The following is a 16,369-nucleotide window of genomic DNA, read 5'->3' as shown; positions in this document are numbered from 1 at the left end:
TCTCGTATTAAAAATAACCTCTAAAAAAGCTACTGGCACTGATGGAAGCCAACAACTTCAGTGCAAGTTGGATCAGCTTTATCTCTAATAACTATAAACCAAAATTTTAATCCCATACTCATGACCTGAGGTGAAAAGATCTGCGTTAGAGTTGGCTGGATGCAGAAAGAGGATGAAAAATCAGCTTCTCCTGTGGAAACAAGAACGCTGAAATTTGGCTAGGAAATAAGGTAAGAACTAGCTCTGAACTTTTGAAGTCTCCAAGGCTCTGTAAGTTTACTATTAGAGAGTTTATGGAGTATGAGATACAGATCTCCTAAAACTGATAGGCTGCAGATCAGCAAAAAACCTTAGAAACCTTAGCACTGGCTTCAGGACAGCTCAGCGAGCAAGCTGCCCTGGAGCAAAAAGAAGCAAGCCCAGGTTTCCCCAGGGGCCTCCTTCCCAAGGAACAGAATTATATGGAATATGAAACAATTCTTTCAAAAGAAACCAGAAATTTTACTGAGGATAAAATCTGATTATACAGCAAAGTGAATGTCCCACTGGGAGAACTAGTCAAGCATGAAATTCCTGAGAAGTTCTGTTCTGTATTCTTACTCCAACACCACGGACTATCTTGTTCTTTCCCAGATTTTTTTTTTTTTTTTTTTTTTTTTGTGGCAAGCTGCTAAATTCCATTCTCTCAGAAGGTGATCAATGTCTAAAGGTGGCCTAAAGGACACGCAGATACACTGTCCCTAAGTAATGTGTTGCTCAGGAAGTGACAGGATAATTAAATTTCTATGGCTGAGAATTTGTAAGTTGACTTTGTTTCTCTACCATGTTTTGGAGACCTTCTTTCATGTTTTTCCCCCTAAGAGTTACTTTGGCAGGCTCAGGCTTTGTGGCTGTAAGGTAGATACAGTGACAATTAAATTGCAAAGGAGGATATTTTAAAGGCACACAGGAACATGAAAATGTAATGTGCCTATTTTCATAGCTAAGTATTTTAAGCATTGAGTAGTCATATTCTCCAATGTTAGATGAGGCAATTAATTCACCAATGCATGCAGATGAACCCCATTTAATCCCTATGCACCTCTTACTGTAAATTATTCTGTCAGAGAACCCCCCTAAATAATGGATTCACTTTTCTTCACAGGGAAGGGATGGGAATATGATCCTTAGGCTCAGATCAAGTGAAAGATCCAAAGATTTACAAGAGGTTTAAGAACTGCCACATCCCAATAGGGAGATTATGCTACTCACATAAAAAAATGGTGCATTTTTCCCTGTATCAGAAGAGATGGGATCCAGAGTCTACCTTTCTCAGTTCTTTTTTCCTCAATTAATTTGGTCATTTCCAATTAAAGTGTCACAGTTCTTGTAATATTTTTTCCCACTTGCGTATTTTCTAAATGAACTTCTACTTTTTTCACAACAACTTTAACATTCTCCCTAACACATCCCAAAAATTAAGAGCTATGCAGAGTGGAGCAACCCTGACTATCAGGCACCAGAAAGCTGGAGTTTGTAGGCATCCCAAGGAACTTGGCAAGTACTGGGAGATTCCTGAGAGTTCTGAGGGCATCTGTAATTTTCTGAGATCTCTTAAACTGGGTTTACCAAACTGGGGCTGAGGGAAATGTTATGTCAAACATTTTTCCCAATTCTGTCCAACACCTTGAGAGAGTTAGGGATCCCGATGGAGTGAAATGGCTGCATCACTGTGTGGATGGCGTGTGCTTTCAGCCCATGGGGAAGAAGAGAGCATTCCCTGGGGAGCAGAGACTTCTACCCTGAGACAAGGATGAGTAGCAGAGCCAGGGCCACAACTGCAGGATGCTATGGGAGAAGGGAGGGAGGAAGCTCTTTGCTTCAGACAGAAGGACAGGAGTAAGTTACAACAGCAAAGACACATTGCTTCAACTGGGACAGGAAGTGCAAACAGAAGGAGCAAGAGTAATTAATTTCTCCAGCAGAGCTCTGAGAGTTTACAATAAACTCTCAAACTTTCAGATAAACAGACATAAAAATTTGTGCTGAATTATTTGATTCATCCTGAATTCCCTGATTTTGAAAGAAGGCAGCACTGATCCCATCCTTGGAGAGAGCCTGATGAAAATGAGCACTGCTGCATGTTCTTCTGGCCAAGAGGATGGTGTGCAGCACATCAGGGCTTGGCACATGGCAGAAGGTCAGAGCTGATTCTGAGAACCCAGCAACAGTAGAGTCATCATAGACACAGGTGCTTCCTGGCCTGATCTTGCAGTTTGGCTGTTTCCAGTTAAATGTGAAGCAGCTGTGGCCCTTTATCTGCTCAAGCCACTGGAATCCATCTAAGGGGAGACTTTCTCCCATCTTCTCCTCTCTCCCAACCCCAGGCATGCAGCTCTGTTTTCTGAAGACAGAGAGGAGCAGGGACAGCCAGTTGGCAGAACACCACAAAAAAACACCAAAAAAACCAAACTTGCCTTTCTTATCTCAGGGCAAAGCAATGAGATATTGATTCAGTCACTAATTTTCCAATGCCTGTATCTGGGGACAAGGATGACAGCCAGCAAAATAAGAAGCAAATATGAACGCTGCTGAAGGCTGTCACGCAAACAGATTCAGGACACTTCCCTCAGGCAACAAAATGAACAAATTAAGCCAATGTGAGAGTAAGTTCTCAAGTGTTTATGGCATTGTTCTGCATGATGAATAGAACAGGGATTCTTTTACAGAAAGGGATTGAGCTTTACAGAAGGTGTTTTCAATAGTCAGCTTGGTGGAATTCTGGAAGAGGCACAGGAAGGTCAACACAGGGCCACCAGGCAGATCAACAGGAGGAGCAAGAAGATTTCAGAAATCCAGTCAGTAAGAGTTCCCAAATAGCTCCACACCAGCTAAATATACTTTATATAAACTTTTCTTTGTTTAGTTCACTGATTCTGGAGCCATCAGACCCCTCTATGTCTTGGCTATCTCTTCCAGCCAGACAAGATCTCACTTTATTTTTCCCCACTACCTTAGGAAAGGGAGGATTTGGCTCAAATTTGTACTTGTCACTAGACAACAGAAATGTGAGACTCTAGGTATTCAGTTTGGTTGGCTTAAAGAGCAGCCATTTCACAACCCATGCTTAGTATTTTGGACAGAGGAAGCCAACAATCTTCTGGCTTTACCCAGTCAATATGCAGCTGAAAGCATAAACAGGTTTGGTCTTTGTCCTTTTTCACACTTCCCAAGACTTTTCTTTTTCTGATACATAGGAATAGTGCTAGTTATTTTCTACAAAAGAAATTCCCTTGTCCTTTCTAAAACCAAAATGGATGGCAGAATTTAAATCATATCGTATCAGACTATATGATATTTAAATCATATCATATCAGAATCAAATCATATCAGACTATACTCCACCAATTTATGGTAATGCTGCTGAATTATTATTGAACAAGAAAGATAATGTCAATAATAGTAATAACCATACTGTTTTGGGAACAGAGAGATTAAAGAAAATGACCATTTGCTTTTTTGCCAAAACAGTACTGGTAGTAAGGAGGACATAGCATGAGTGTTTTGCTAAAGTTACTTTCATATAATGGGGCTTCTTACTTAACCTGAGAAAAATTGTCCTGCAAATCACTGTCAAGGAATCATTGATATTCATCCAAAATCACCCTCAAATTCTGTCTGATAGACTTTCAAACATTCCTATGTGCCAGCTCAAACTGTTCCTCTTCATTCTTCTGCATACAGTCTGTCCACAATAGTTTTGGTTTTTTTTAATTCCCTTTGCTAAAACATAAGCATGCAGCTGCTTCAGTTTTTTTTCCAGCCCTTGCATTTTTTCCATGTGCTGTCCACCCCCCCAAACTCCACATTAGAATCCAGCTGATCTTCCTTGAACACTATCCAATTTTTCAATTGTCAATGCCAGAATGCAATGAAGTGGGCTTGACTCCCTTATACAACTTATTTGGAAGTAAAGCAGAAATGTCACTTTTGGGCTTGAGCACAAAGAAATACCTCTTCATGTATGGCTCCACAAGAATCAAGATGAAAACACCTGCACCTCTGCAACCTCTGTAACCCACAAAACAATTTCTGCTTTGCAAGCAGCTCAAAATTTGTTGAGCACCTATTTGTTTATTCGATGTATATATTTTGTTACTACAGTCACTATAGCAAAATGGTTCCTCTTCTGGGCCTTTCAATTGCTTTTATTAAATCTTTTAAATAGGAAAGAGAAGAGTAAAAAAAGGAAGGCTAGACAAAAAGGTTCCTCAAGACTCTCAATTACAGCAACATGACAATATAACATAAACACAAACAACACAACAACTATTAAGTTGTCGTGCTATTGCGATGCTGTACTCTGTTTGGCTAGACTGCCTTTTGGAGCTCACCCAGAAATCATAAAATATAAGCTATTCCATAAAAAAAGAGACAAAATGGTTTGCAGCAGCCTCCTCATTTCTAAGGGGGAGCCCCAAGCACTTCTGATAGCTACAGCCCCAGTTACAGGAAAATGACAATACAGTCCCTGATGTGCAGTTTTGAAAGTCTTTTTTTCTTCTAAAGGCAGAAAGCTGTTCCTTGTGAATATATTTAAATGCTCTTTATTCACAATTTCTATCGTTTTCTGCTGTTTCTGCACCTCGAGTAATTCAGTCTAGTGGCAACTCTGGACTTTTTTGCCATGCAATTTATTTTTCTTTCTTTATTCTTGTCTAGAACTGGCAGATCTACCTTATCATCAGACCACAGGAAAACTCACAGAGAATCTAATCCTTATGGGGGGGCAACCATGCGTTCTCTCTTGATTCCACTCAGTATTCCTGCACAACCATTTACACTTTAATAAAGTTTTGTATGTTCAATGCTCAGAGCAGATCCCACTGGAATAAGGGTTCTAGTCCAGGCAAACCTGCCCAACATGATGGTCTGGATCTGGGAACAGAAGTCACCCAGTGTGGGACCATTCAGCTGAGGACACACACATTGATCTAGGCAGAGTCCAAGCCCTCTTGCTTTCACGGGCATTTCCCTCAGGAATTGAGAATTTTAGGGAAGACATCATGAACAGGAGACACTGCTGCCAAGGTAGGGGAATGTGCACACAGAGGTGCCCCACTCTGCAAATAAGTCAACATTAAGCACTGGCTTTTAGCCAAGTTTCCTGCCCCATCCTTTATTTCAAGTCTGTGATGATGTGTACAGACATAGCCTAACACCAGAGAGCAGAGACTATTCTTGGACTTCTCTCACACTACTGCATCTTTAGTTCTTCTCAAAGGCTTGCAGCAGCCACTAAATTAATAGTTTCACAATTTCCAGTTGAAATGCTTTTCATGGGAAGATGATACTTTGAACTAAATGAAAATTGCTGAAGAAAGTGTCTGCTACCCTGAGTGGAAAATTTCTTTGTCAGAAACCAAGGAATGGTACACCTCGGCTGTTCTGCTATAGTTTGCTTGGTTTTTCTGTTTTGCATTTTTTTTTTTTGGTTGGTTTTAGTAAAAAAATTTCCAGCTCCAGACTGCTACAGTGTTTACTGCTCTTCCCTGCACCATGTTGACTTTTCTCCCCCTGCCAAAGTGCTTCTTAAATCTCCTCTGAATATATGCTCTTACTGGTGGTGTTTAACAGCCTTTTCTTCCTCTTTCCCCCATTGTTATTTAAGACGATGCTTTTATGGCTCAACAGATTCCAAGAAGCATTTTGGATAAATGCTCTGTCAAAGAACACTTATGAACAGTTGAGCCATATTATATTCTATATGAATCTCTGCGGATGTTTCCCAAACAAGGTTAGATCAGCCAGATTTTCCAACTAGATTACACACAGCTTTTTCAGACATGGTCTACTACCTCTGCCATTAATTCTCCTCACTGAGACTCACCTCAGTTTTGGACCATGTCATATCTGCCCACCAGGGACAGGAGCATGCTGCTAACACTTTCTCCTAATGAGGATAACAATCCTATGACAGAGTAGCCTTGGCCAAATTTTATCTGCAGAATGTAGGGGAAAGGCTGATTTTGCAAAGCTAGATGGTCTCTCACCAGCCCTCACGGTTTTATTGTCTGTGATTTCTTCAGACAGAGACCTCATTTAAATGGCCAGGAAAAAGAAAATCTGCAGGATGAAGGAAGTCTGTTTCACCAGCTAAGGACAATTTTGTGTCATGCTTTATTTTATACTAATGAAGATTGCCAAGAGCCAATTGATCAGTCCTTCTTCCCTGCCTTACCTGACCAGATATATGGAGAAGCTCAGGGAATACTGAATTGCTCTCTACCTGCCCAACACATTTTCAATGCTGCATCTGCTACATTAAATGTGGTCCTTCAGGAAAAAACTGAAATTCCACCTGAAGAACAGCAGCCTGACAGAGAAGTCTGCAATGGAGAAGCAACGAAAACCCCATGGAGAGAGAAAGGAAAAACAGCTCTGGGGGAAAATGAGCTGAATGAAATGTTTCTTTAAAGAAACCATGGCACTTCTGAGCTGGTATAATGAAGCAGCTGTGATATAAATAATGTCCCCAAGTGGAAAAAACCCACAAAAACACCAGCCATTCAGGCTCCATATGTTTCCAAACTCACACAATGGATGCTTTACAATGCACTTTTTGTCTGGAAATTGGGTGGGAAAGGGAGGTTCCTCACCCACCTCCTATACTAATGCAATAATCTTGCTTAGTCACAGAAAAAGGGAGAGAAAAAAGGAGAGAAAGTGATTAATAATCTGTGGGCAGCTGCTTACTTTCCAATTGGTTGTCCAGGAGGGGTGTGCTCCACTTCAAATCCTGCTTGTCTCAGTACATCAATCACAGTGTTGTTACCCAGGAAGTGACCTAAAATACAGGTAGAAAATAGCACTGTCAATCAAACTACTACTCTCACTCACTTGAGTTTCTCCTGTTGGAACAGGAGCTTTGGGAGTCAAGGGTACCAAAAACTAGACCAGAGGGTCAGCATACAGCCCAAACACTTTCTTCTTTCATCTCATTTATCCCTCCCTCCCCTCACATGGCCAAGAGACTGGGTGGATAACAGGAAACCTAGATGGGATGGGTTGCTAGTCTTGCCTTCCACTGTGACCATTTTTAGGATGCACACTGATTAAATAAATTTCCAACATGGAGATCAGAATGACCCTGCAGTGGCAAAAGGGTATTTCGAGGGCTTTGACTTTTGAAATGGAACAACTTACAACCCTGACCATCACTGCTCATGAACATCTGCTAATGAAGAGACTCAAGCTGCTGTAATGCATGTTCAGCACTTGTCTGACTAAAACCACAGTGATTCAGGAACTGCCTCATCAGCCATTCAGCCACCTGCACAGTGGGGCTGGGAGGAGCTGGGATGGTAACCTTATCTCTCCCAAAACATGAAGATTTAGTCCTGTAATTCAGGGCTCTTTGTTAGAAGTGTAAAGGTCACATTCCTATTCACAGAAGTAACAAGGAGCTCAGTAAGTATTGCAGTGTGTACAGGCCTTGAAAGAGTTTACTTAAGGGGGTCCCATATACTTGAAATCTGAACCAAATCCCACCGGAGTCAATGGGAGCCCTCAGAGGGCTTTGGGCACAGACTCAATAAGAGAGTGTAATCCAGCCAAAGCTTTCAACTTATTGTCAGAGTCCCACACTGTTTGCAGGATGGGTTGGATATATAAAGTAAGGGAGCAAGAAGTCCACAAAGAGATTTATTAAAATCCACATGGCACTGTAATCTGTCTCCAACTGCAGCTATGAATGACATGGAGGAAGAACAGAACAATTCTCCTCCATTATATCCATTAACTCCCAGCTCTGCAGGGCTGGGTGACCCCCATTTACACCCAGGTCAATGCACCTCACTGCCAGCTCTGAACAGACCAATTCTCCAGGAATGTGCCCAAGCCACCACGTGCCTGTGGCATCTCGGAGGAGGGAGATCCACTATGCTGTGGGGTGTAAGAACTCACTCCTCTGGTTTGCTGCTGCTGCTTGGAGAGCATGTGCTTGCCTGAAGCACAGTGAAAGTGTTTGCAGGAGATGATTTTGATTGTCTGGCTCCACAGCACAGCCAAATGGTGTGCACTGAAAAAAAACAAGGCAGGCAAGAGGTGCCTGAGTCCCCCCTCCAAGGACACCGCCATGGAAGGAGCTGGTGCAGCCACCAGCAGGGTCACCCCCGGGATTCTTTGCCCACCCTGCACAAAGTCCTGATGAATTTGAGAGCATTCAGCCCCCAGGATTTGCTCAGCCTGCATCCCTCTGCTCCCGCTGCCAACAAGGGCGCTAACTCGCCTCAGTTGTTGGAACGTTGTAGCTGTATGGCTTTGAGTGCAACTTGCAAGCGCTGGTAAGAGCTTTTAGCCAAAAGACATTTCTTTAAATGATTAAATGTACATTTGCAGAGCCCTAGTGTGTTCCAGGATTCCTCCACTTCCTTTTAAGAAAACTCAAAATTTGATTTTCCCCTTTCTAACTTACTTATAACAAAAGCCAAAGCAGCAAAGAACAGTCCCAAAAATGTGTTATACACCCTCAGAGATTCAAGAAATGAGACATTTGTGAATGATTAACTGGATTTGATCATATCCTGTTTTTTTATGCAGTGGCCAAGGCAAACAAAGGTCCCTATTCTGTCACTGGCAAAGTGACACTGAGGAGCCAAAGTCAAAGGTATCAGAGTCCGAGACGTTTCCGAGTCCACTTTATTTTCCCTGAGCCAGAATCTTAAATGCCAAAAGATTTCTTAATGTAAATAATTGTCCTGAATCCAGCAAATCTTTGACAAGATGACAGCACAAGAGAAACCAATTTTAACTCTTTCAAACTCAGGGAAAAAAGTAACTATGCAAAAGCTCTGACTCCTCATCCACACAATGGTAGAACTGTCAACAATGTCAGCTCTTCAGCAGAGCCTGCAAATCCCTTCAAGTGATGGATGAAGACCAAAAGATGACACTTCCTGGACTTCCCATCCTGCCCTCTGTGAGGATACCAAGCTGAAAGTTGCCAGCTGCTGGGACTGGTGATCTGCTGGGCAGCATGGCAACAGGGATTGTTCTTTTAATTTTGCCTTTCCTAACTGGAAGGAATGCCAGCTTCCATTAAAACCCCCTCAACTTCAGATTACCAAATAAATTAAAATCCTAATTACAAATATCCATGCAAACATCACAGTTATTTCTTTGTACATTCACAATCCAACACATACTAAAATATTTTCAATGCTCCAGTTCAACCAAGAGAACAGAAATAAAAAGAAATAAAAAAATCAAAACCAAAATCCAACTTTGAGCTGGCCCCCAAATAATTCTCCATTCCACAAACATTAACAGAGCCCAAAACTTTAACAACTACTAGGAGATGGCATGAGCAAGTCTTTACAAAACTTAACCTTTAGACTCTGCTTAAAATTTACCTGCTTGTATTATCCCTCATACGTCTGTGTAAGTTACCACCCATCTCATCACCAGCTTGTCCTGTAAATGCATTCTCTCCATCTGATTGAAGAGTTCTGACTTCTATTTGTCTTAACTTCTCTGTCCAGTCAGAATTCACATATCAAGGTTGTTTTTGTATCTGCCTGTTCATTTTACATCATGGTAATACTGTTGAAGCCAAATCATGCACACCACAAGCAACCTGAAATTATGTTCTACTTTAGTGACTGAAAACATGAAGTTTTGCATGCTCAGACCAGCAGTCTTTCCCACCCAACACAGACATTTGCCAACATGATCCATGTTATCCCATGGCAAGGAGTTCCTCAGGAACAGAGATGTGGAAGAGGAAGGTTTAAGGAAAAAGGTGGCACTGGAGAGGTCCAGTGTAGGTAGGTAACATGAAACATGAAAGGTTAAAAAATTCCTGGAAGAATTGTCTTGACCTGCCTCCTGCTGTGAAGTCCATCATAATTATCCTTTCGAGTTTTAAAATCCAGGAAAATCTTCTATGTGAAAAATATCTTACATAAAATAACTCTCCCTAGTCACCCACAACTTGAGATAAGGACACACTTGTTAAATATTAACAACAGATTACTTTGACAGCCTGTGTGATGAAAACAAAATAACCTGCATATTAGAGGCTGCTCATATGTGCAAACAGAGTATGCAGTAACTGTCATATTCTTTATAAAATCAGTGGATTTAATTTTTATTTATAGATATGAAGAAAATGAGCTTTATATATATACACACACAAATATATATATATATATATATATATATATGTATGTGTGTGTGTGCGCATGTAAGCTTCTGCTTAAATATTTTAAAAATTTCTCTTCCTGGCCTGGGAAAAACCTCAAGAGTGTATAACTACTAAAAATTTAGTGCATCTAGAGATATATCAGACAGGTTAGAGAGGCAAGGGAATGATCTTGCATTTCCATCACTATTCCCTCTTCAGTCTAAACCTGAATAAACCATTCCTGCAGTATTAACCAAATTTATCTTGACAGCTGATGAAAAGTGGATCTGAGAGGTCAGAACATCAGCTGCCTTGGGAAATCCATGGAAGTGGAAAAGGAGAGAAAGCAGACATAAAAGATTTTCTACATAGGGACCTGAAGAGAAAGTCTGTACTTGGGCATGGAGATATGCAAAGCAGCCACCCCTAACAGTTTAAGATTAAAAATGCCCAGGTGTGGATGCAATTCTTCCACCCTCTGAGGATAAGGAGATACTCATGGGATTTGCCTGAGGACAAGACCCAGTGCTAAACACAGTAATTTTGTAGTTTGAACACAAACACAAACACAGTGCAGTGGTCAGTGTGGCTGCTGCACTTAAGAGGGGGTTTCTTACTAAATTTGACGAGACCAAGATTATTCTCCTTTCACTCACATTTTGTTTTTTCGAGACAAGGATCTGGAGACAGTGGAGGAACACATTATACAGCATGGCTGCTAACATTAATCACAGATATTCCATTTCTGGTTTGCTTTTTTATTTTTAATTAAGAACTGTTCTTTTGACTACAGAAAGCAGATCCATGTAATGTGTTTCCTTATCTCCCCACAGTTTCATTTTTCACTGGAAGAAAGAAAGAATAAACCATCAATTAGGGGTTTTTTAACTACAAAACATGAAAAAATATGTGAAATATATGTGTTTTCCTTAAAGCACGTCCATGCACAAACACACTGCTGAAAGAATGCACTTTCTTCCTTTCTTAGTGGAATATCCTGAGGCAGAGAGAAAGACACTTCTCAGCCAACTCTTGACAGCCATGTATTTTCTAATTGACCACATAAACTAAAGCTCTCCTTTTCCATTTCAGACATCCTAGTGACCCTCATAAATAACCTAAGCATCAGGTTGCATCCCTCAAAAGTTACATGAACTTGGGTGTTCCTACACAGAAAAATTATAACCACGTTTTGATGACAGAGGCAGAAAAAAATGTTTTTAAGCAAATGTTATATACTTTATCTAGGTTTAGAGATCTACTACAAATTACTTTGTCTATTCTTTTTGCAATTCTTTGTTCTATGGCTTAGAAGGATAATGGGGTACAAAGGAGCAGGAGATAATTCCCTCACAAAGGACCTCCATTGCCAGAGCCTTTGAAGTTGTGCTAAAAAAGCCTTGCTAGCCATTAGCTGACACACAGCAGAAATCTGAACTGTTTCCATGCACACTACAAGCAGAGCTATTTTCTGCACAATTAGTCATAAAAAGGGCCAATGTAAACTGTGTCGGGAGGTCTCAATTCTTTACATTCTCCACACAGTGAATCAGACATTATGTATAACGTTTTGTTGCCATTTAGACCTTGGGCTGCTCTGCAATCAGGAGGCGGCAGCCTCTATTCCTCCTTCTCCCTCGATGCTGATTCTCAAGTCCCTTGGCAGCACCAGTGTTTATGGCAGGAAAGCTTCACAAGAATTAGTGTAGGGAAAAAGGCAAAAGGCTGAGAGCTGCCCCTTTACAGTCAGGGTAAATACTTTGTGGTCCCTTTGCCTGCTGCCTCTAAAACTGCATCTCCATTCCTCTTATTCTACAATGGTCAAAGCTCAGTATTTTGGAAGCTGAAAGATGAATTTGTCAAGATGCGGCTGTAGTAAGGAGCTACAGCAAACACTCCAGGCAATGACTCTTATTTGAATTTGATGATTTCTCCACTATAGCATTCCAGTCTGACCCAGAGGTCTCTGGTAACAGCAGGAATTTACTGGGAACCACATGCCATCCCACATTACTCTCTTCGGACATGACACATGTTCCAGAGACCCATGGTGGGGAATCAGTGTTGTGGATAAACCCTCCAAATTTTAAATTCCCTTTCACTCCTTGTCCAGCGTATTTCTTTGCTAATGAATAACATGTTTTAAAAACTGGAGGCTCTTCAGCATTCCTCATGATGACCCTCACTGCCAGACAATTGCTTCTCTTTGTTCTTGAACCACTTCCTTGAAATCTCACTCTGGTGGTAAGGATGGTCTTGAAAAAAGTATCTTGAATACACTTTGACAAGAAGCCAGTGCTGGATTTGTGCAGATCTTGCTCTTGCAAGCTACTTCTAGATGTATCTGAAAGATTCCCCCAGCCTGAGTAACCCTCTTATGTGAAGTGTCTTATGACACCAGGTAATGGATTAGGTGGGTGATCTGCACCTAGGCATGAGTATGATGTTAGGACAGCCTGAATATTTGGATTTTAAATTTTACTGAAAATGTGAACAAAACTCATGCTTGTGGGGATCTAACAGGGGAAGGAATTTTCTGGAAATGGCTTGAAGGAACGCAGCCTAGCCCAGTTAGTATGAAATGTGAGCCATACCATGCCAGAGGATGAGACATGCAGCCCTACCACACCACACTAGATGTAACAAAAGCTTCCTAGAGGCTGGTGTTCAGGTTTGAATTAAGAGCTCTGTGGGCTTTCCAAAGAGAAAGGGACTGTCAAAGGCCCCATCTTCCAGAAAAGTCTGTCACCCCAGGTTGCTGGCTTTTGCTCTGCTTCAGGACACGGTTTTGCACTTGGAAATTGCAGCATTATGCAAAAAGCTGTGAAGGAGAGCTGGAGATGCAGGGAATGAGCTTTCCTCTTCCCCTATTTGGCAGGAGTGTCCAAGCCCAAAGCATGCCTTAAAAAATACTTTGCACAAGCCACGTGCAATGGTCCTGTAAAGCAGGCTTTCATCATAGACTCCTTACATCATGCCACCCGTTCTCCAAACAGATGGAGAAATCATTTTCCCTCTCGTTTGATGTTGTTATTCTATGCAGTTGTGAGGAACTGACTCATAGCCACTTTTGGACAGTCACGGGAATCAGAGCAATAACACATAAGAAGCCAAAGCGTGCAGCATTTCCAACGTCCAGCAATCCTCCCATGGGCTCCCCTTCATTCTTTTCTTGCATGTAATCACCTCTCTTCCCTCTCACCCGAGTGCACTTAGAGAACAAGCTCTGGAGAAAGGCCACACCGTAGCCAGAGGGAGAATGGAGAGATGAAGGGCCAAAAGTTGAGGGGGTTATTCCAGATTGACGCCAGGCTAATAGAGCACAGATTTGTGCATCCCTGGGGTGTCTAGGAGATCTGCAGTGCAATTCTATACTTGGAGCATCTCAATCTGAAGGACAGACAGATTCCCACAGACTTCTATTTCCTTGCTGCCCCCAAGTATAATAAACTCCCCCAAAGTCTCTCCGTTTCTGATCTTCCTTTCTGAGCAGCCCTTCTGTTAAGGGTATGGAGCTATTGTTGAGGTCACATCATGGAAATCCTTCTCCAGAAGCACCCTGGAGTGCAATGCACACTCCTCAACATAGGGACAGAGTTTACCAGTTTGGAGCTGGCTCCTTGCTGGTACAGCCCTCTGTTTCCAGTTTCAATGTACTGCCATAATGTGAGCTCAGCAACTCAGTTCTCTGCTGTCTTTGAAGTCTTGGAGCACTTTCCCTAGCAGACTTGCCCTAAACATATGTGGTAAACAATAAAATTATTTTTCTGGGGAGGAAAAAAAAGGTCCATTTTCTTCCAAGTCTAAACCAGCTGTTTCACTTGGGTTCAGAAAAACAACACAAGCAAGAGCTAAAGTGAGGTCACCTCCTAAGAATCTCCTCTGCCCTCTGTATCAGTTTGTAGCTGTCTCAGACATTTCCAAATGAAGTGACTGGTCTGTGCTAGTGAGTCTCACTGGAGAGGATGGCACCTCCACAGAGCAATTCATTCTAACTCCTCAAACAGTAGGTTTGGGAAGAACATGAGCTCTCTGTGCAAGTCTCTTTCCATTGACCATGTGAGTTTAAGGATCTCCTTTAGCCTCGGTGTCTATCAGGCATGGCATGGTGACCCACCAAGCCACTGCCCAGAAGCTCCTGAACACTGCACACAGCCCATCCTTCCCCATCATTCCCTTTTCTGCCCTGTTCCCCACCTCTCTTGTCGTGCCAGAGTTTGCACAGGACAGGGAGCTGTGTTGATCGGGGTTTTGGTTGATTATAGGACCATTTGAGGTATTTCATATTGTTGCTTCACTTATATGGCTTTAGAGGAGTTTTCCACAGAGAGAAGGTCCAACACAGGATGACAATTTCAGCATATATTCTTAAAGAAAACACAGGATCCCTTGAAAGTCAAACAACAAAGCCTGAATATTTGAAGTGTTTATTCTGTAAAATGTATTGGTGGTGTTTGCTGGTACAAGCTGCATCAACTTACCAGGGCAAAAAGTACGGAGGAGGAAAATCATGTGGGCAGGGCTGAAATAGAAGTTTGATTGACTTTGTCCCCAGGTTTTACTATGAGCAAAGGCAGGGCTTACTAAGTCTGAGATACTGCATGGAGAATGGTTATTGGCATTTTCCCCTCTAGCAGAATGCCATGGCTAGATGTGATTTTATTTTTAAATTGTTTTTGTTTATTTTATTTTTTTAAATAAACATGTGACAGGGAACATGTCTCTGTGTCCCTCATGGAACCCTCTCCAATGGACATGGTCAATGTTTTACAAAATCTTGGAACTTCACCATCCCTAACACTGCAGCAGAAGAAAAGGAGACGAGGCTGAGGAAAATCCAGAGAAAACCCAGGGTCTCTAAGAGTCTTCCAGGGTGCTGGAAGCATCTCTGGGACCATCAGATCCCCCAAGTGCAGGCAGTCTGGTGTGAAATGCACTGTCTTAACATTCTTTGCCAGCTGTCACCAATGCCTCAAGCAATGAGGAAACTGGTGAGGAAATGCAGTCTCTTTTTGTACCCAAGGTGCCTTATTAGTGCATGCACAGGCTTGCAGAAGTAGACACCCCTCTCCCACCTGAACCACAGTTATCAGCTCTTTCCACAGAAGCTGCTGCTGGCCCCTGGACAGCCAGTGCAGGGCAAGCAGCCTCTAAGAGAAGTGTTTCATATACCATTGCAAATCCCCTGAGCCATCCCCAAACAGTCTGGAATGCACAAGGACATGCTTGCCAAAGCCAGGCACAGCTCAGGGTAATGGAGAGAAACTACACTCACTAACTTCTGCCTTCTTTGCAAAGGTGGTAACTGTGAACACTGCACTAAAACACCTCAAGGACATGGTGGAGTCAAAGCTCAGGGCAGCTTCAGGCCTTGGAAAGGTCCTCAGTCAGGAAGACAGCTTTTTGTAAGCAGAGTATCTCACTGAACTTCTGGAGGCATCTCTGAGGTCCAGCAAGGACCAGACCATGTGGGACCTCATCTGCTCCCAGCACACAGCCAGTGTTATGAAATGCAGCACCTTTGCTTGACTTTGACAAAGGCTTCTAGCAGGTAATAAGGATGCACTAAATGGCTTCTTATATGAAATAAATAGGGGTGACAGCCATGGTCTGTCTGCAGGCTCAGTAGTGAGCTGGACTCTTGAGTCTGTCCTTTTTTGGCCTCATGGATGCATGGATCCTACAATATACTGTGTCCACAATGGAATCAAGCCTGGTGTGAAACTGCACTTCACTGTGTTTGCTTTGAACCTGCCTCCCCCAGTTTCTCTAGTTTGCACAAGACAGCTCTAAACTGAATTAAACAGAACTTTATTCTGCTCTAGTGTGAGATCAAACCATTCCAGGAAAGTTATTTGGGGGCAATGTCTGTCGAATCTGTGAAACTTCTTCAAAAGACTACAAGATGAGCTGTCATTTTCTGTTTGAAAAGCAGTTTGGAAACCACAAATCAAAGCTCCCAGTTGGCAGGACACGGATCCTTGCTTGTTCTTTCTGGTTTTGACCTCTCAGTCAATTATTCTACAGACTACACTGCTTTCTTCATCTATTCCAGGAGCCCCTTCCTGGTGGTTTATTTGGATTGTGGATGTCTCATAAGTGAAAAACGTGGTGATGCCTAAGCACAAAACAGAGTGATTCCTCAGCAAATTGCCAGCCCCCTGGAGTTTATGGACACAGGACAAACTCCTTGCTGGAGCAGAG

General features: G+C 42.2%; 1 protein-coding gene across 1 annotated transcript in view; it reads right to left on the bottom strand.

Annotated features, from left to right (window-relative positions):
* Positions 1-16,369, bottom strand: part of TRABD2B (TraB domain containing 2B) — a 262,429-nt gene that overhangs the window by 34,648 nt on the left and 211,412 nt on the right. Inside the window, exon 5 of the mRNA XM_041421843.1 lies at positions 6,736-6,826. Coding sequence (XP_041277777.1) covers positions 6,736-6,826 — 91 coding nt within the window. The remainder of the gene's footprint in view (positions 1-6,735; positions 6,827-16,369) is intronic.

The sequence above is a fragment of the Onychostruthus taczanowskii genome, unplaced genomic scaffold (genome assembly GCF_017590055.1).
Source record: "Onychostruthus taczanowskii isolate IOZ18803 unplaced genomic scaffold, ASM1759005v1 scaffold7, whole genome shotgun sequence".
Classification (NCBI taxonomy): Eukaryota; Metazoa; Chordata; class Aves; order Passeriformes; family Passeridae; genus Onychostruthus; species Onychostruthus taczanowskii.
This window is presented reverse-complemented; position numbering and strand designations above follow the sequence as displayed.